General features: G+C 48.1%; 4 protein-coding genes across 10 annotated transcripts in view; 2 read left to right on the top strand and 2 right to left on the bottom strand.

Annotated features, from left to right (window-relative positions):
* Window positions 1-4,638, bottom strand: part of nckipsd (NCK interacting protein with SH3 domain) — a 7,726-nt gene extending 3,088 nt beyond the window's left edge. For 2 of the 3 annotated variants that reach the window (XR_015520964.1, XR_015520963.1), the window contains exons 1-8: window positions 4,371-4,638; window positions 3,555-3,667; window positions 3,243-3,468; window positions 3,086-3,149; window positions 2,158-2,972; window positions 1,992-2,078; window positions 1,168-1,306; window positions 977-1,057 (exon numbers count right to left, since the gene is read on the bottom strand). Coding sequence is in view for 1 of the 3 variants with exons in the window: in NM_001423277.1 (NP_001410206.1) it covers window positions 977-1,057; window positions 1,168-1,306; window positions 1,992-2,078; window positions 2,158-2,972; window positions 3,086-3,149; window positions 3,243-3,468; window positions 3,555-3,667; window positions 4,371-4,541 (1,696 nt within the window). In the remaining 2 variants the exon portion in view is untranslated. 3 annotated transcript variants of the gene reach the window in all.
* The window catches only part of zgc:112334, a gene marked incomplete at its 3' end in the record, with an annotated part of 817,035 nt that extends 798,345 nt beyond the window's left edge, over window positions 1-18,690 (bottom strand). Inside the window, 11 exon segments of the mRNA NM_001320072.1 lie at window positions 11,243-13,251; window positions 13,664-13,718; window positions 13,786-13,930; window positions 14,076-14,247; window positions 14,888-14,987; window positions 17,058-17,189; window positions 17,346-17,544; window positions 17,717-17,851; window positions 17,955-18,051; window positions 18,157-18,264; window positions 18,597-18,690. Coding sequence (NP_001307001.1) covers window positions 13,111-13,251; window positions 13,664-13,718; window positions 13,786-13,930; window positions 14,076-14,247; window positions 14,888-14,987; window positions 17,058-17,189; window positions 17,346-17,544; window positions 17,717-17,851; window positions 17,955-18,051; window positions 18,157-18,264; window positions 18,597-18,638 — 1,326 coding nt within the window. The 5' untranslated portion in view covers window positions 18,639-18,690.
* On the top strand, window positions 4,660-10,867 carry ndufaf3 (NADH:ubiquinone oxidoreductase complex assembly factor). Of its 4 annotated transcripts, none has more exons than XM_087303251.1 (6): window positions 4,660-4,734; window positions 4,865-4,999; window positions 5,362-5,557; window positions 10,044-10,110; window positions 10,266-10,354; window positions 10,440-10,866. In XM_087303251.1, the coding sequence occupies exons 2-6, from the start codon at window positions 4,929-4,931 to the stop codon at window positions 10,527-10,529; spliced, it is 513 nt and encodes a 170-aa protein (XP_087159377.1). In that variant the 5' UTR covers window positions 4,660-4,734; window positions 4,865-4,928; the 3' UTR covers window positions 10,530-10,866.
* Window positions 18,691-19,622: 932 nt separating the features above from the next.
* The window catches only part of tmem43 (transmembrane protein 43), a gene marked incomplete at its 5' end in the record, with an annotated part of 6,075 nt that continues 5,697 nt past the window's right edge, over window positions 19,623-20,000 (top strand). The window contains 1 exon segment of one of the 2 annotated variants that reach the window (NM_001440855.1): window positions 19,623-19,940. In NM_001440855.1, the coding sequence (NP_001427784.1) occupies window positions 19,929-19,940 (12 nt within the window). 2 annotated transcript variants of the gene reach the window in all.

The raw sequence follows: 20,000 nt of genomic DNA, 5'->3' as shown, positions 1-20,000 counted from the left end.
AAGGACTAGTTTTCATCTGTTGCCCCCTGCCAGATTTTAAAAGGCTACCTAAAATAAAAAAACACGTCATTACACATACAAAAACAGTAAAGTTACATATGACAAAAAGAGATAAAAACATGCAAGTAAGAATTTCCTAAAATATTAGACAAAAGAATTAAACATGATTACTAACTTGATTTGCTTTTAGCCATTTCTTTAACTTGTATTTAAAAGTAGAATAATTTGTAACACCCCTTAAGTCAATCGGAAGTGTGTTTCAATAATGACTGGCTCTAACTGAGAAGACTGATCGTGCAAAAGTTGTACGTCTAAACTGCACAGCACATACTCCCCTGGTAACAGATCGTGTTGCTTGACCGTTATTGTTCTTGTGTGTCACAAACTCACATAATGGAGGTGGAGCAAATCCATTTAAAGTGTTAAAAATTATACAAGCATCCGCCAAATATTTCATACTATCAAAGCTCAATAAATAATGTTTTTGTATTATATTACAATGATGATACCTGATAGAGTTTTGATCAAATACTTTCAGTGCCTGTTTATAAAGTGATTCAACTGTTTTGCTAGCATGTGACCAAGCAGTAAGACAATATGTAATATGAGAAAAAATCATGGAGTGCATGAAAAGTTTTGCTGCTTCATTAGTCAAGTAAGGTCGTATATGCCTGAAGTTGGCCAGATTAAATTGAACAATTTTAATAACCTTCTTGGCATGCTTTTGGAATGTTAATTGATAATCTAAAATTAGACCTAAATATTTAAAATCAGAGACAACCCTGAGCTTTTCTCCTATAACAAATACATCAGGATGATGGGTAACTGTCAATGATTGAGAGGAGGGGCTACAGCACTGAGGAGGAGGAGCTACAGCAACTGATGCTGTAGACACACACACACACACACACACACACACACACACACACACACACACACACACACACACACACACACACACACACAGAGAGTTTACCGTAGTGGTGCAGCGGGATCTGCTCGCCCGTGGAAAACACCATCGCCATCAGCAGCGCACTGTAGCACATCTTCTCATGCTCTGCACACACACACACACACACACACACACACACACACACAGGTCATCACTGTGAACACACACGCACACAGGTCAGTGCTGTGAACACACACACACACACACATGCGCACCATCAGTGTCAGTCTGCAGGTCTCGGGCCAGCTCCATGGTGAGGACGGAGTTCAGCAGAGTGGAGATTAGCGCCGCGTCCAGACCACACATCGCCCCGAACACCTTCAGCAGCCACAGCCGCAGAGACACACGGTGCTCCTGTCACACACACACACACACACACACACACACACACACACACACACACACACAGGTCAGGCCAGTGCAGTATGGGGTGCTCTGGGGTCAGGGTTAGGCCCTCTGCTGTTGACAGTATACATGCTCCCCCTGGAGGACATGAGATCAGCTTCCCTGCTCTGCAGATGATCCTCACTTATATAATTCCGCTAAACCTGACGAGACGTCTCAACTGTCTAACCTAACTGAGTGTGTTAGAGATGTTCAAGACTGGATGACCAACAATTTTCATCTTTTAAACTCAGAGCAGAGTTATTACTTAATGAGCCTGAATCCTGCACACAGCAGATCTCACAGCTCAATCTACAGTTAGAGGATACAGAGTTAGCGTTAGCGCTACTGCAGAAGATCTGGGTGTCATATTAGACAGCAGCGTAACGACTGAACATCTGATCTCCATGTCACAGACACCACCTTCCTTCATCTGAGAAATATGGCTGAGCTGAAGTGTGCTCTCCATCCCGGCTGCAGACAGCTGCTCCAGGCTCTTATGAGCTCTAGGCTGGATTACTGTCGTGCTGCAGCTCCTGTTGATCTGACCGAGCTTCTGAACGGAGCGTATCACTCGCTAGTCTGGAGGCTGATCTGCTGATGACCTGTGATCTGTATCGGCGTTAGTGATGAGTGCCGCTGCTTATCCTCTCACCATCTGGTAGTACGACACCAGCGACAGAACCGGCTCGAACTCGTTGACGCGGCACATCTTCCTACACACCTCTGCGTCCGCGTCCGTCTGAAACACAGAGGTATAGAGCAGCATTAATATAGCGTGTGGGCCTGAGGGCTAAACAGGGGAGCTAGCGCTAGCGCACCAGTATCTGCAGCAGCTCCTCCAGGTAGCAGGCGATGAGGGCGTGGTCTTCGTGGAGCGCCCAGCTGCGCTGCTGAGAGTCCTCACGGTGCCGCGCCAGGTCCCCGAAGATCACCTGCAGCCGCTGCTGGTCGTGGCACACCTGTCCGAGCGGCAGATCCGTGCTGAGAGCGAGAGACTGCAGCACCTGCTCCAGCTGCACCTGCGCCCCGGGCAGCGCCCCCTGCAGACGGCCCACCACCACGCCCACCGCCACCCGCGACAGCTCGCAGCTCAGACCCGTGTTCCGCCGCACCAGCTCCGTCAGCTCTGCCCCGATCGTCAGTGGCAACGCACACTGGGCGGAGCCTGCCGGAGGGCTGAGGGACACAGGGGGAGGAGCTAAAGGCCACTCCACCTCTGGGTGGGGCTCAGCAGCAGGCTGCAAACCCATTGGCTGAGGCACTGGGCTCTCTTTAGAAAGGTCTGTAGGAGGAGGCGGAGCCTGTGAGCTGATTGGCTGAGGTGTCAGGGTCTTTATAGAAAGGTCTGGGGGAGGAGGTGGAGCCTGTGATCTGATTGGCTGAGGTGCTGGACTCTTTTTTACAGGCTCTTCCTGGGGGGATTGGTCAGGTGGAGGAGGGGGCGGGGCCTTGCCACGTTTTGGCACAGGGGGCGGAGTGCTACTGACACTTGGAAGACTGACATCAGAGGAAACGCCTGATTGGGAGGAGCCGGAGTCTAGAGAGGCGGAGCTTATAGACAGAGAAGGTCCAGGAGGAGCTACAGAGCTGGGGGTGGGGCTTGTGGAGGAAACTTGCAAAGACATTGGAGGATCTGCAAACACAGAGACACACATTCACTCAGCTAGGTGTGTGCGTAAGTGTGTGTGTGTGTGTGTGTGTGTGTGTGTGTGTGTGTGTGTGTGTTGACCAGTGTTTTCCACCCACCGTTGCGTTGTTTATCCAGTGCAGGTGGAGTATCAGGTGCTGCTCTACGAGGATGAGGAGGAACCTGCGGCACACACACATCATTAATCCACACACACACACACACACACACACACACACACACACACACACAGACGGGGGCGTGGCCTGTGTATACCTGGTAGAGTCCGGGAACACTGGCGGTGCGCTCTGACATCGGCTTGCTGCCCTGGCAGCTGTGGGCGCGGCTCAGACCGTTGGGAGGGGGGGTGCGGTTCAGACCATTGGGCGGGGGGGTCTGGCTCAGCGACGCCTCACTGGAGGATGACGGGATCTTAGACTTGACGCCGGAGGGGGTGGGGCTTCTGCGGGACAGCGTCTCCTTCCTGTGGTGGATCAGCTTCCTGTAGAGCACACACACACACACAGCAGGTGTAGCGCACCTCGGCACAGCAGGACCAGCATGATTCAGCATGACTGACACACTCACTGCAGCACGTCTCGCTGCTCCAGGTTGTATTTTCCTCCGTTGGTCATCGCTACGTTGTGGATGGCTTCAATAGCGCGATCAATAGACTGCAGCACCTCGTCCTGCTCCGGGGCCTGCAGACAGACAAGAGCAGACGACAGCAGAGATCAGGGGTCACTGTATGCAGCGGTGTGTGTTTGTGTGTGTGTGTGTGTGTGTGCTCATACACAGGGGAGAGAGAGTGACACTGAAACTGCTGCTGGTAGAGCACAGGAGATGAGCAGCTGCTGAAGCTCACCTGCCAGTGTTACATGAGTATATGTGTGTGTGTGTGTGTGTGTGTATATGAGTGTGTATTATTAGTGTTGTGTGTGTGTGTATATGAGTGAGTGTGTGTGTGTGTGTGTGTGTGTGTGTATATGAGTGTGTATTATTAGTGTTATGTGTGTGTGTGTGTGTGTGTGTGTATATATGAGTGAGTGTGTGTGTGTGTGTATATGAGTGTGTATTATTAGTGTTATGTGTGTGTGTGTGTGTGTGTGTGTGTGTATATATGAGTGAGTGTGTGTGTGTGTGTATATGAGTGTGTATTATTAGTGTTATGTGTGTGTGTGTGTGTGTATATATATGAGTGAGTGTGTGTGTTTATAATCTGTGTTATGTGTGTGTGTGTGTGTGTGTATATGAGTATGTGTGTGTGTATGAGTGTGTGTGTATGTGTGTGTGTGTGTGTGTGTATGTATATAACAGTGTTGTGTGAGTAAATAAGTGTGTTTTATTAGTGTTATGAGTGTTGTGTGTGTGTGCATTATCAGTGTTATGTGTGTGTGTTCTGACCGGGATCTTCTGCAGGTAGGCCGCCGGGATGTATCCGGTCTCCCCGGAGCTGCAGCGGGTCGCCAGCCACCAGTGCGCGCTGCTGCGCTCCAGGATCAGGAACGCTTCTCCGGCGGGGAAATGCAGCGCGTTCTGCTCCGCAGAGCTGAAGGAGAACAGAGAGCGGTACATCACCGACGCGGAGCTCACAGGACCGGCTACCGTCACACCGAGCAGACCGACCGAACAGCGCAGCGGCGGCCCGTAAACAGCGCAGGAGCGCAGAGCCACCGGAAACAGCTGATTCACCAGAGTCACGTGACCTGCCGAAGCTCAAACACACACACCCGAGGGACAGTGCTGTGTGCGCGTGTATTAACAGACGGTGTGTGTGTGTGTGTGAGAGAGAGAGAGAGAGAGAGAGAGAGAGAGAGAGGGAGATCTGTAGCCGTGATCAAACACTGAGGCACAATAAATATATGAGTGACAATATTATAAGGTTATTTGTCTGACAGTGAGTGCGGCGGAAGTGGAAACCGGGGGTTCGTCGCACTAACCCGTCCGTGTGCGCTGATCAGCATGGCGGCGGTACGGCATCTGTGCCAGCGGACAGCGATCAGACTGCGGCTCACCTGCAGCCCACAGAGCCGGTAACACACCTGGAGGAGGAGAGAGGATAGAGAGTGTGTGTGTGTGTGTGTGTGTGTGAGAGAGAGAGAAAGAGAGCGATTGAGAATGTGTGTGTGAATATGAAAGAGACTGAGTGTATGTGTGTGTGTGTGTGTGTACTGCACTTTTTAGTGAGGCTTGTCACGTGACCACAGACAGTAACACACTCCTCTAATGGAGTTATTGTGTCTGAATGTGGGCATGTGTGAGGTGTAGTCAGACAGTTCACTGGTGTAATAGTGTGTGTCTGCAGTGCACAATACATCACAGCTCATACATTTGTAAAATAAAATCAGAGCCTTTACCTAAGAGGATCAATATCCGTGTGTGTGTGTTAATGTAGAGTGTGTGTGGTGCGCGGACACAGACTCGGCCCTTTTGATGACGAGCAGTACCGGAAGACCTCCGTGTCCATCATGCAGAAGGAAGCTTCAGCCGGAACCGTCATCTACAGCTACAGCCCTCGAGGATTCAACATCAACGGAAACACAGTGTTTGGGCCGTGTGCTGTCCTGCCGCCCGCCATCCTGCAGTGGAACGTGAGCGTAGACACACACACATACACACACCCTCTGAACACTGACTGTAACGCCGTAAACACTGACTGTAACACTGTAAACACTGACTATAACACTGTAAACACTGACTGTAACACTGTAAACACTGACTGTAACACTGTAAACACTGACTATAACACTGTAAACACTGACTGTAACACTGTAAACACTGACTGTAACACTAAACACTGACTGTAACACTGTAAACACTGACTGTAACACTGTAAACACTGACTATAACACTGTAAACACTGACTGTAACACTGTAAACACTGACTGTAACACTGTAAACACTGACTGTAACACTGTAAACACTGACTATAACACTGTAAACACTGACTGTAACACTGTAAACACTGACTGTAACACTGTAAACACTGACTGTAACACTGTAAACACTGACTGTAACACTGTAAACACTGACTGTAACACTGTAAACACTGACTATAACACTGTAAACACTGACTGTAACACTGTAAACACTGACTGTAAAACTGTAAACACTGACCGTAACGCTGTAAACACTGACTATAACACTGTAAACACTGACTGTAACACTGTAAACACTGACTGTAACACTAAACCCTGACTGTAACGCAGTAAACACTGACTATAACACTGTAAACACTGACTGTAACACCGTAAACACTGACTGTAACACTGTAAACACTGACTGTAACACTGTAAACACTGACTGTAACACTAAACACTGACTGTAACACTGTAAACACTGACTGTAACACTGTAAACACTGACTGTAAAACCATAAACACTGACCGTAACGCTGTAAACACTGACTGTAACACTGTAAACACTGACTGTAACACTAAACACTGACTGTAACACCGTAAACACTGACTGTAACACTGTAAACACTGACTATAACACTGTAAACACTGACTATAACACTGTAAACACTGACTATAACACTGTAAACACTGACTGTAACACTGTAAACACTGACTGTAACACTGTAAACACTGACTGTAACACTGTAAACACTGACTGTAACACTGTAAACACTGACTGTAACACTGTAAACACTGACTGTAACACTGTAAACACTGACTATAACACTGTAAACACTGACTGTAACACTGTAAACACTGACTGTAAAACTGTAAACACTGACCGTAACGCTGTAAACACTGACTATAACACTGTAAACACTGACTGTAACACTGTAAACACTGACTGTAACACTAAACCCTGACTGTAACGCAGTAAACACTGACTATAACACTGTAAACACTGACTGTAACACCGTAAACACTGACTGTAACACTGTAAACACTGACTGTAACACTGTAAACACTGACTGTAACACTAAACACTGACTGTAACACTGTAAACACTGACTGTAACACTGTAAACACTGACTGTAAAACCATAAACACTGACCGTAACGCTGTAAACACTGACTGTAACACTGTAAACACTGACTGTAACACTAAACACTGACTGTAACACCGTAAACACTGACTGTAACACTGTAAACACTGACTATAACACTGTAAACACTGACTATAACACTGTAAACACTGACTATAACACTGTAAACACTGACTGTAACACTGTAAACACTGACTGTAACACTAAACCCTGACTGTAACGCAGTAAACACTGACTATAACACTGTAAACACTGACTGTAACACCGTAAACACTGACTGTAACACTGTAAACACTGACTGTAACACTAAACACTGACTGTAACACCGTAAACACTGACTGTAACACTGTAAACACTGACTGTAAAACTGTGAACACTGACCGTAACGCTGTAAACACTGACTATAACACTGTAAACACTGACTGTAACACTGTAAACACTGACTGTAACACCGTAAACACTGACTGTAACACTGTAAACACTGACTGTAAAACTGTAAACACTGACCGTAACGCTGTAAACACTGACTATAACACTGTAAACACTGACTGTAACACTAAACACTGACTGTAACACCGTAAACACTGACTGTAACACTGTAAACACTGACTGTAAAACTGTAAACACTGACCGTAACGCTGTAAACACTGACTATAACACTGTAAACACTGACTGTAACACTGTAAACACTGACTGTAACACTAAACCCTGACTGTAACGCAGTAAACACTGACTATAACACTGTAAACACTGACTGTAACACCGTAAACACTGACTGTAACACTGTAAACACTGACTGTAACACTAAACACTGACTGTAACACTGTAAACACAGACTATAACACTGTAATCACTGACTGTAACACTGTAAACACTGACTGTAACACTAAACACTGACTGTAACACTAAACACTGACTGTAACACCGTAAACACTGACTGTAACACTGTAAACACTGACTATAACACTGTAAACACTGACTGTAACACTGTAAACACTGACTGTAACACTGTAAACACTGACTGTAAAACTGTAAACACTGACCGTAACGCTGTAAACACTGACTATAACACTGTAAACACTGACTGTAACACTAAACACTGACTGTAACACCGTAAACACTGACTGTAACACTGTAAACACTGACTACAACACTGTAAACACTGACTGTAACACTGTAAACACTGACTGTAAAACTGTAAACACTGACCGTAACGCTGTAAACACTGACTATAACACTGTAAACACTGACTGTAACACTGTAAACACTGACTGTAACACTAAACACTGACTGTAACGCAGTAAACACTGACTGTAACGCTGTAAACACTGACTATAACACTGTAAACACTGACTGTAACACTGTAAACACTGACTGTAACACCGCAAACACTAACTGTAACACCGTAAACACTGACTGTAACACCGTAAACACTGAATGTAACACTGTAAACACTGACTGTAACACCGTAAACACTGACTGTAACGACGTAAACACTGACTGTAACGCCGTAAACACTGACTGTAACGCCGTAAACACTGACTGTAACAATAAACACTGACTGTAACACTAAACACTGACTGTAACACTGTAAACACTGACTGTAACGCTGTAAACACTGACTGTAACACTGTAAACACTAACTGTAACACTAAACACTGACTGTAACACTGTAAACACTGACTGTAACACTGTAAACACTGACTGTAACGCTGTAAACACTGACTGTAACGCTGTAAACACTGACTGTAACACTGTAAACACTGACTGTAACACTAAACACTGACTGTAACACCGTAAACACTGACTGTAACGCTGTAAACACTGACTGTAACACTGTAAACACTGACTGTAACACTGTAAACACTGACTGTAACGCTGTAAACACTGACTGTAACACTGTAAACACTGACTGTAACACTAAACACTGACTGTAACACCGTAAACACTGACTGTAACGCTGTAAACACTGACTGTAACACTGTAAACACTGACTGTAACGCTGTAAACACTGACTGTAACACTGTAAACACTAACTGTAACACTAAACACTGACTGTAACACTGTAAACACTGACTGTAACACTGTAAACACTGACTGTAACGCTGTAAACACTGACTGTAACACTGTAAACACTAACTGTAACACTAAACACTGACTGTAACACTGTAAACACTGACTGTAACACTGTAAACACTGACTGTAACGCTGTAAACACTGACTGTAACGCTGTAAACACTGACTGTAACACTGTAAACACTGACTGTAACACTAAACACTGACTGTAACACCGTAAACACTGACTGTAACGCTGTAAACACTGACTGTAACACTGTAAACACTGACTGTAACACTGTAAACACTGACTGTAACGCTGTAAACACTGACTGTAACACTGTAAACACTGACTGTAACACTAAACACTGACTGTAACACCGTAAACACTGACTGTAACGCTGTAAACACTGACTGTAACACTGTAAACACTGACTGTAACGCTGTAAACACTGACTGTAACACTGTAAACACTAACTGTAACACTAAACACTGACTGTAACACTGTAAACACTGACTGTAACACTGTAAACACTGACTGTAACGCTGTAAACACTGACTGTAACACTAAACACTGACTGTAACACCGTAAACACTGACTGTAACACTAAACACTGACTGTAACACTAAACACTGACTGTAACACCGTAAACACTGACTGTAACACTGTAAACACTGACTGTAACGCTGTAAACACTGACTGTAACACTGTAAACACTGACTGTAACGCTGTAAACACTGACTGTAACACTAAACACTGACTGTAACACCGTAAACACTGACTGTAACACTGTAAACACTGACTGTAACACTGTAAACACTGACTGTAACGCTGTAAACACTGACTGTAACACTAAAAACTGACTGTAACACCGTAAACACTGACTGTAACACTAAACACTGACTGTAACACTAAACACTGACTGTAACGCTGTAAACACTGACTGTGACACTGTAAACACTGACTGTAACACCGTAAACACTGACTGTGCTGTATCTGTGTGTGTGTGTGTGTGTGCAGGTGGGCAGTCACTCAGATATCTCGGTGGAGAGTCTGTCTCTGTTTTACCTGCTGGAGCCGCAGATCGGTGAGCCAGACTGAGTCTCTCCAGATTCGCACCGTTTTCTCCACAAGTGTTTATGTCTGGACGTAATGAAGTGTGCTAATGTAGTGCACTGCTGCAAAAGCTAACAGCTAGCATGCTGTTTGTGTGTGTGTGTGTGTGTGTGTGTGTCCCCTCAGAGGTGCTGGTGTTGGGCACCGGGGCCCGCACAGAGCGACTTCATGCAGAAGTGCTGGAGGAGCTGAAGAAGAGAGGCATCGCTGTGGAGGTTCAAGACACGGTGAACACACACACACACACACACACAAACAAATAAACACACTCACACTAACGCTCTCACTGCTCCTTTGCAGCCCAACGCCTGTGCAACTTTCAACTTCCTGTCCAGCGAGAAGCGTCTGGCGGCGGCTGCTCTGATCCCGCCCCCGGCTGGCAGCAGGTGAAGCAGAGCATCATGGGAGATGAAGTCACCTCATGCTTGTGTGTGTGTGTGTGTGTGTGTGTGTGTGTGTAGAGGGAATAAACAGATTGTGTGTGTGTGTGCGCTAATCTGTTAATCCGTCTCTCTGTCCTCTGTGATAGTGGGTTAATCTGAGCTCATGTCTGAACACACACACACACACACACACACACACAGGATCAGATTGACTGGAGCTGCTGATCTGTTTATATGATGCCGTGTCCGTCTGTACGCTCCTCATCACACACAGCAGACAGACGTGTGTTCAGATGTGCTGTAGAACAGGATGTGTGATCAATAAATGATGACAGGTCTCCCCGCGCCGTCTCACTGAGCTTTTATTAATGTTAGCATGTATTATTATCCAGCATTCACACATCCTCACACATGCCCACCTGCTGATCAGTGCCGTCAGTACATGTGCACCATCTCAACACTAGGCTCTGTGTGTGTGTGTGTGCGCGTGTGTGTGTGTGACTAGAGTTTTAGTACAGCTTACCCATCACGCTGTGTAGCAAACACACACGACTGTATCACTTCATCAATTATTGAACAGGTAGAGGTGTGTGTGAAGTGTGTTTACGCCGCCGCCGGCGAGAGCAGCATTCGCCCTGACCGGTTTGAGGATTTCTAGAGAAATAAACCAACTGAAGTGTTCGCATTTTAGTGCGAGTCTGAGGTTGTACACACACACACACACCGGGGTATTTTATAAACAGGTTTCTTCACTCTCCATGTAAAACACCTCTGTCCACATGAACAGGGCTGTGATGCATGTTAGGAGCATGCCGAGCCAGCAGGGGGCGATAACCAGTGTGCGAAATACACATTGACGATCAGGGCGGTCAACTTTCTCGGTAATGTTAGGGATCGTGTAATAACCGCTTCAGTGAATCTAATTTATTGATAAACTTTATTTACGCTGTCGTGTTTGTGGGAGCGGCTGTTCAGAGTATTCCTGATGCACTATTTTCTGCTTACTATAGTCACTGTTCACACTACACATCTAAATAGACTTTAGGCCTGATGTGGAAACACCTGTTGAATGAGGAAACACAGCTCGTCTGAATCTGCTGGCGGATTATGCATTCACAATGGTATGAACCGCTATGGGGGGGTGGGCTGGGGGTCAAATATATATTCATTCATTCATTTTCCTTCGGCTCAGTCGATTCATGAATCTGGGGTCGCCACAGTGGAATGAACCACCTACTTATCTAGCATATGTTTGTGTAACCCATCACTAGGGCCAGACGGAATCTGCGGATGTTTTTTGCTATTTCTGCAGAGAATTTTGGTAAAAATCTGCGGTTTTCTGCTGAATTATTTTGGGAGTATCAAAACTAAAACCTTAACATATGAAACAAAAAGTCATAAATTACTGAATAAAAACTGAATGAATTTAGATTTACACATTTACTCAAGTAAATTAACAGAATTAATGATGGGCGAAAAATCTGCAGATTTCTGTGCGCGCAGATTCGTTGTGGGCCTACCCATCACTGGGAAACATTCACACACACACTCATACACTAGTGCCAGTGTAGTTGATCAGTTCCCCTATAGCGCATGTGTTTGGACTGTGGGGGAAACCGGAGCACCCGGAGGAAACCCACACCAACACGGGGAGAACATGCAAACTCCACACAGAAACACCAACTGATTCGGCTGGGACTCGAACCAGAGACCTTCTTGCTGTGAGGTGTTTGAGCTACCCACTGCGCCACCGTGCCGCCCCAAACAAGTCATGAATCATTAATCATGGTTTGACAGTAATGGAGGAACGCCGCCGGTGGTAGAGGAGTGAGAGTAAGCGTTCCTCTCCAATCATTTACTGGAGTAAGAGTCTGTGAATGTACTCTGAAAGTAGCACTACCCAACTCTTTTACTCCAGTAAATGTAATTGGTTACCCGCCTCTGCTGTACCGGACCTACAGTAACTCTGAGATCTCAGAATGTTTGGGTTTCAGTCTCCTGATACTGCGTTTACTGAAGACGAACAGTGGAACCGCGTAGAAAAGAGTGCGGTGTTGAGAACAGCCCTGATCGTGTGGACAGAGCCTGAGCTCAACACGCTGCTCACTGGAGTCGTCTTGGTCTTGGTCTAGACTTTGTGCACATCCTACATTACAGAAAGGGGAAGCCAGCACAGCGATAACCAGCCTCCGCTTGTGTGTTTGGGATCTGATGTGGTCGGGTCAGTATAATGGATGTTCTCTGGAATCTTCTCAAGCGCTGGCTTCCTACACTCTGATTGGCTGATTCTCAAACTGCCCAAATCACACCAGTTCTGAAAGAGATGAACGACTTTCGGCTAATTTTGGGCCCGTGCTGGCGGCGGTGTGAACACGGGTACTGTAGACATGAGAGATCCTGAGGATGAAGACGGTGTTCAGTGAGGGACGAGTGAGATTAATGACCCGGGAGTGTCCGCCAGTGTGGACTGAAGCAGAACTCCGGGTCAGCAGTGCACAGAAACACTGACCCCTGACCCAGAACTGATCATCCCTCATCCCTGTGTTGACTGATCTGATCTGGGTTGTGCAGGTTGTGTGGTGTTAGCATCACTCATCGGAGTCCGCGTCTGCATCCCGCGGGTCCCGGCAGCTGAACTCTGACCCTGTGATGCGGCGGTACAGGTCCATGATGTCCTCGGTGTCCGTCTGGAAGTGTGTGGAGGGGTCGTAGGAGCGCGAGATGAAGATCTGCAGGAAGACATACCAGCAATGCTACGTGACATCAGTGCTAAGGCCCGTTCACAGCAAACACGATAATGACAAATAAGAGGAGGAATATATTAGTGCCCACACACACACACACACACACACACACACACATACACACACACACACACACACACACACACACACATACACACACACACACACACACACACACACACATACACACACACACATACACACACACACACACACACACACACACACACACATACACACACACACACACAACACACACACACACACACACACACACACACACACAACACACACACACACACACACACACACACATACACACACACACATACACACACACACACACACACACACACACACAGAGGAGCGCTAACGACTTAAGCACTGGTGATGTTACCTGGCTCCTGCGGCCGTCGTCCGCGGGGACCATCAGGTTACTGACTGACACGAACCTGCGGACAGAGAGAGCGTCAGTGATTGGCCAGTACCCATAATGCACTGCTCAGGTGTGGGACTCACTTCTCCAGGATGGGCTCCAGCAGTGCCAGCCCCGCCTGCACCTCCTTCTCTGGGTTACCTGTCTCCACCATAGTGCTGACGCAGGCGATGTACTTCCCTTCAGACGCCACATTATGAGTGTAGGACACCAGACACACGTACACATCTGCACGCACACACACACACACACACACACACACACACACAGTTACAGCACTCGAGCGTCCCCTACACTGCAGAAACGCTTGTCTGATTACAGTAATGCAGTCAGGTGTCTGCTAAAGTGGGCCGGTCTGAGGTGTAGATCTGACCTGACTTGCGGTTGAGCTGCGCCTGCGGGATGATGATCTGGCAGGAGTTGGCCTCATGGGTGTTTTTGATGGGGTGGTTGAGCAGGCACAGCACCCGCACCACCCGGCCCACCTTCTTGACCCGCTCCGGCAGGTAACTGGGGTCAGAGATGAGCTGCTTACAGCGGAAGACCTGCAGGAGTACACAGAGCGTCAGACCGGCTCGTGACCTGCTGACGAAGGAGCGTTCAGTGTCTAGTGCGGTAAAGCTTGTCCATGCTGTGATGAGCTCTCGTTAGCCTACACTAATGTTACCTGTGTGTCCTATCTCTCAGCACTGCTTCAGCTCCCTATTGAACATCGGATACATGCTCAAACCTCACTGACTCCCTGCAGAGCCCTGGACAGCTGAGCTCCAGTACTTGAGGAGCTGCTGGAGTATTGAAGCCCCTCATGCTCACTACGCTCATCTCATCCTGGATTAATAGATTATTCCTAGAAACACACTTCCCAACAAGACAGCGTGACGTGAACGGCATCTCCGCTTATGGTAGTCGGTTTCTCCTCCTCCGGTCTCCATAGTCCTGGACCCGCCTGTATCCTGAGCAGATTCCTCGCTGCTGGTCTGCTTGGTTAGTGTGTCTGCATCGCTGGATTTGCTCTTCAGTGTTTGGGCTTCCAGCAGTGACGCTTACTGATCTGAACTGAACTCTGGACTGAAGCAGTTTCAGCCGGTTTACTAGACCTTATCTGTGTTCAGCTGCTGTGACTCAGTCTACACTGTAGAAGCGCTGTAGAAAAACAGAGGAACTGTAGAGAGTGTTTCTGCTCACCTCTCCCTCCGACCGCACTGCCGCCACCCGCCCGCCCTCCAGCACCACCTCCTCCACCCGTCTGTTCAGCAGGAAGCTGTTCCCGTAGACAGCACTGAGCCTGCGGACACACACACACCTTTTACATCACACACTGACCCACAATAACCCACACTGACCCCTGCCTGATGCACACTGACGAACACTGGCCCACATCTGACACACTTGCAAACACTGACCCCACATCTGACCCACACTGACCCCAGTCTGACCCACACTGACCTAGTCTGACCCACACTGACCCCACATCTGACCCACACTGACCCCACATCTGACCCACACTGACACACACTGACCCACACTGACCCAGTCTGACCCACACTGACCCCACACCTGACCCACACTGACACACACTGACCCACACTGACCCAGTCTGACCCACACTGACACACACTGACCCCACATCTGACCCCAGTCTGACCCACACTGACCCCACATCTGACCCACACTGACACACACTGACCCACACTGACCCAGTCTGACCCACACTGACCCCACATCTGACCCACACTGACACACACTGACCCCACATCTGACCCCAGTCTGACCCACACTGACCCCACATCTGACCCACACTGACCCCAGTCTGACCCACACTGACCCCACATCTGACCCACACTGACCCCAGTCTGACCCACACTGACCCCACATCTGACCCACACTGACCCCAGTCTGACCCACACTGACCCCACATCTGACCCACACTGACCCCAGTCTGACCCACACTGACCCCACATCTGACCCACACTGACACACACTGACCCACACTGACCCAGTCTGACCCACACTGACCCCACATCTGACCCACACTGACCCCACATCTGACCCCAGTCTGACCCACACTGACCCCAGTCTGACCCACACTGACACACACTGACTCCACATCTGACCCACACTGACCCCAGTCTGACCCACACTGACACACACTGACCCCACATCTGACCCACACTGACCCCAGTCTGACCCACACTGACCCCACATCTGACCCACACTGACACACACTGACCCCACATCTGACCCCAGTCTGACCCACACTGACCCCACATCTGACCCACACTGACCCCAGTCTGACCCACACTGACACACACTGACTCCACATCTGACCCACACTGACCCCAGTCTGACCCACACTGACACACACTGACTCCACATCTGACCCACACTGACCCCAGTCTGACCCACACTGACACACACTGACTCCACATCTGACCCACACTGACCCCACATCTGACCCACACTGACACACACTGACCCAGTCTGACCCACACTGACCCACACTGACCCCACATCTGACCCACTCTGACCCCACATCTGACCCACACTGACACACACTGACCCCACATCTGACCCACACTGACCCCAGTCTGACCCACACTGACACACACTGACCCCACATCTGACCCACACTGACCCCACATCTGACCCACACTGACCCCAGTCTGACCCACACTGACCCCAGTCTGACCCACACTGACACACACTGACCCACACTGACCCAGTCTGACCCACACTGAAACACACTGACCCCAGTCTGACACACACCGACTGACACTGGTCCCCGTCTGACACACTGACACCAGCCAACCCACGTCTGATGTGGACTGACACACACTGACCCACATCTGATGCCCACTGACACACACCGACCCATGCCTGACCCACACTGACCCATGTCTGATGCACACTCACTGACACTGACTCTGACAACACTGACAAACACTGACCTATGCCTAACCCACACTGACCCCAATCTGACACACACTGACCCACACTGACCCCTGTCTGATGCACACTGACAACACTGACACACACCAACCCACGCCTGACCCACTGACACATATCTAACCCACACTGACCCCAATCTGATGCACACTAACAACACTGACCCCCATCTGACAGACTGACCCACAGTGACACACACTGACCCAGGTTTGAACCCCACCGAAAACACTGACCCATACTGACCTAAAATTTACCCACACTGGCCCATGTCTGACCCACACTGTCACACGTCTAACACACAATGACACACACTGACTCATGTCTGACCCACAGTGAAAACACTGACCCAGACTGACCCACATTGACCCCCGTCTGACCCTCAGTGAGTGCTGTGTGAACCTGAGCTCACCTGACGAACCCCTGCGGCAGCTCCCCGAGGCCAAACAGCGGGTACAGGTACGGGCTGAGGCTGTAGCGGGCCAGAGACTCTGAGTACAGCTTGATCCGGTTGATGGTCAGGAGACACGGCTGCTCCAGATACCTACACACACACAGAATATGTAGAGTACAGAAACACTGCTGTATGAGTGCTGTATGCTGCGCTACTGTCCAACACCGCTGTATGGTGTGTGTGTGTGTGTGTGTGTGTGTTAAAACACCATAGCAACATATTGTATAGTTATATAAGTGTTCTCACTCGTCATTAGCGTGCAGCGCTAGGGCATGTCCAGTGAACTCCACTACATCGTCCCCTAAGTCAAAGTGTCGGAACACCTCCCGCATGCTGGTGTTGCGCGGGTCCATGTCGTGGTGCGTCCGCGGGTCGCTCTCATCGAAGTTCAGCACAAAACTTAGAAACTTGCGGAACCTGCGCTTGTCGAACATCCCCATCAGATCTGCAGGAGCACACAGAGTCAGAACACTACAGAGTGCACACTACAGAGAACAATACAGTCAGCACTACAGTGAGCAATACAAAGAAACACTACAAAGTGAACACTACAGTGAACACTCCAGAGTAAACACTACAGTAAGCACTACATAGTGAGCACTACAGCACACACTGACCTGAGGCCTGTGTCTCCGCCTCAGTGATCGGCACTTTGTGGATTTTCCCGCCCTTGTAGACAAAGTTTCCCTCGACCACCTTAAAGTCCAGATAACGAGTGACCTCACTGTACAGCAGCATCTTCACCAGCTGACCTGATTGAAGACAGTCTCCGATCAACAACACACAAGCACATGCTCACACACACACTCTCTCTCTCACGCTCACTCTTTCACACACACACACACACTCACTCACCGTTGGCGAGGAGGAATTTGGGAATGAGGTCCACATTCCAGTCCTTTCCGCGCCCCATCAGCTTATCAGGAGCAGGAACACGAAACCTGCTGTAGAGCTGCTCACACACCAGTCAACAACAGTCAGTGTGTGTGTGAGTGAGAGTGTGTGTGTGTGTGTGTGTGTGTGTGTGTGTGTGTGTGTGTGTGTGTGTGTGTCTGACCTCCTCCAGTGGTGATATGGATGCGCTCTCTCCTCCATAGTACGGGTTTGAGTCTAGATGAAGAACCTTCTTCCCATTGGCCGACATCAGACCCGACAGAACACACTCCTGCAGGCAGCACACGTCATTGATCAGACAGGTTATTAATCAGACATTATATTGATCAGACGTTATATTGATCAGACATGATATTGATCAGACAGGTTATTGATCAGACATGATATTGATCAGACAGGTTATTGATCAGACAGGTTATTGATCAGACATGATATTGATCAGACATGTTACTGATCAGACATGATATTGATCAGACATGTTATTGATCAGACAGGTTATTGATCAGACAGGTTATTGATCAGACATGATATTGATCAGACATGATATTGATCAGACATGATATTGATCAGACAGGTTATTGATGAATCTGATGTGTTTCTCACCTTCAGTCCGGTTCCCAGAACAATCACATCAAACTCCGGCATCGTGTTTCTCTCGGTCCGTCTGCTGACACACACTCTCCACCTCTGCCTGTGTGTGTGTAATTATTCTATTATCTTAAACTCATAATCCTCTCGTCATGTGAGGGTCACTGACACACATACACCTTCTCTCTCTCTCTCTCTCTCACACTCTCTCTCTCTCTTTTACACACACACACACACACACACTCTCTCTCTCTCTCTCTCACACACACACACTCTCTCTCTTACACACACACACACACACACACACACACACACTCTCTCTTACACACACACACTCTCTCTCTCTCTCACACTTTCTCTCTCTCTCTTACACACACACACACACACACACACACACACACTCTCTTTCTCTCTCACACACTCTCTCTCTCTCTCTCTTACACACACACACACTCTCTCTCTCAAACACTCTCTCTCTTACACACACTCACACACTCTCTCTCACACTTTCTCTCTCTCTCTTACACACACACACACACACACTCTCTTTCTCTCTCACACACTCTCTCTCTCTTACACACACACACACTCTCTCTCTCAAACACTCTCTCTCTTACACACACTCACACACACACACTCTCTCTCTCTCTCTCACACACACACACGACGACCAACATAATTCAAGTTTCTTCTCTTGGGTGTCAGTGCTGTGTGTGTGTGTGTGTGTGTGTGTGTGTGTTCGGCATCTACATCTCCTCAGTGATTTGATGAGTGTGCACAATATACTGACACTGTGATGGGGAAGAGATGAACTGCAGACTCTGCATCAGGGTTATCTCTGCTCGGTGTGGATGTTGTCTGTGTTTTGCAGCCAGATATCGTAAAGACTAACACACTGACTGACTCTCACATCTATAACACTCTACTCTATTTTCACTGGATTTTCTGCAGAATATCTTCCTTTGTGTTGGACAGAAGAAAGAAGCTCATGAACGCCCTTGAGGACGAGTAATCACGCAACAGTAGTGAACTCCACATTCAACACTGCTTTATGCGTGTGGTTTGACAGAACACAACACTTCCCAGCATGCTCTTCGCAACAATGACTACATCTCCCAGCAGCCCCGTGCCAATACTTCCTCAGCGCGGGCAAGTTTTGCGAGTTTCTCGTCATAAGTTTGATTAGCTCGAGGTTATTAATCTTCCTGTCATCAACAGTGTGATTAGCGCGGGTTTCTTTATTTCCGTCTCGTCATAAGTTTGATTAGCGCGACTCTGATCGCGTAAAGAAGCGGAAGTGGAGTTAGCGTTAGTGGATGTGTTAATTCCGCTTCCAGAGCCGCCAGAATGACCGAAGCAGTGAGTCTCTCTCATCTCTATCTCCATGTTTCTCTCCATCTGTAACTCCACCTGTGGCCT

Source organism: Danio rerio, chromosome 22 (genome assembly GCF_052040795.2).
Source record: "Danio rerio strain M-AB ecotype USA chromosome 22, GRCz13ab, whole genome shotgun sequence".
NCBI classification, from domain to species: Eukaryota; Metazoa; Chordata; class Actinopteri; order Cypriniformes; family Danionidae; genus Danio; species Danio rerio.
Note: the sequence above shows the minus strand (reverse complement) of the source record. Positions and strands in the feature narration are given on the sequence as shown.

What these genes read in the sequence shown, in the direction of transcription:
- ndufaf3 (XM_087303249.1), top strand. Translation starts at nt 4,929, where the DNA reads ATGGCGGCGGTACGGCATCTGTGCCAGCGGACAGCGATCAGACTGCGG. An exon ending in CCGCCATCCTGCAGTGGAAC is followed by an intron (nt 5,558 to 10,043) that starts GTGAGCGTAGAC and finishes GTGTGTGTGCAG; the next exon opens with GTGGGCAGTCACTCAGATAT. An exon ending in CCTGCTGGAGCCGCAGATCG is followed by an intron (nt 10,111 to 10,265) that starts GTGAGCCAGACT and finishes GTGTCCCCTCAG; the next exon opens with AGGTGCTGGTGTTGGGCACC.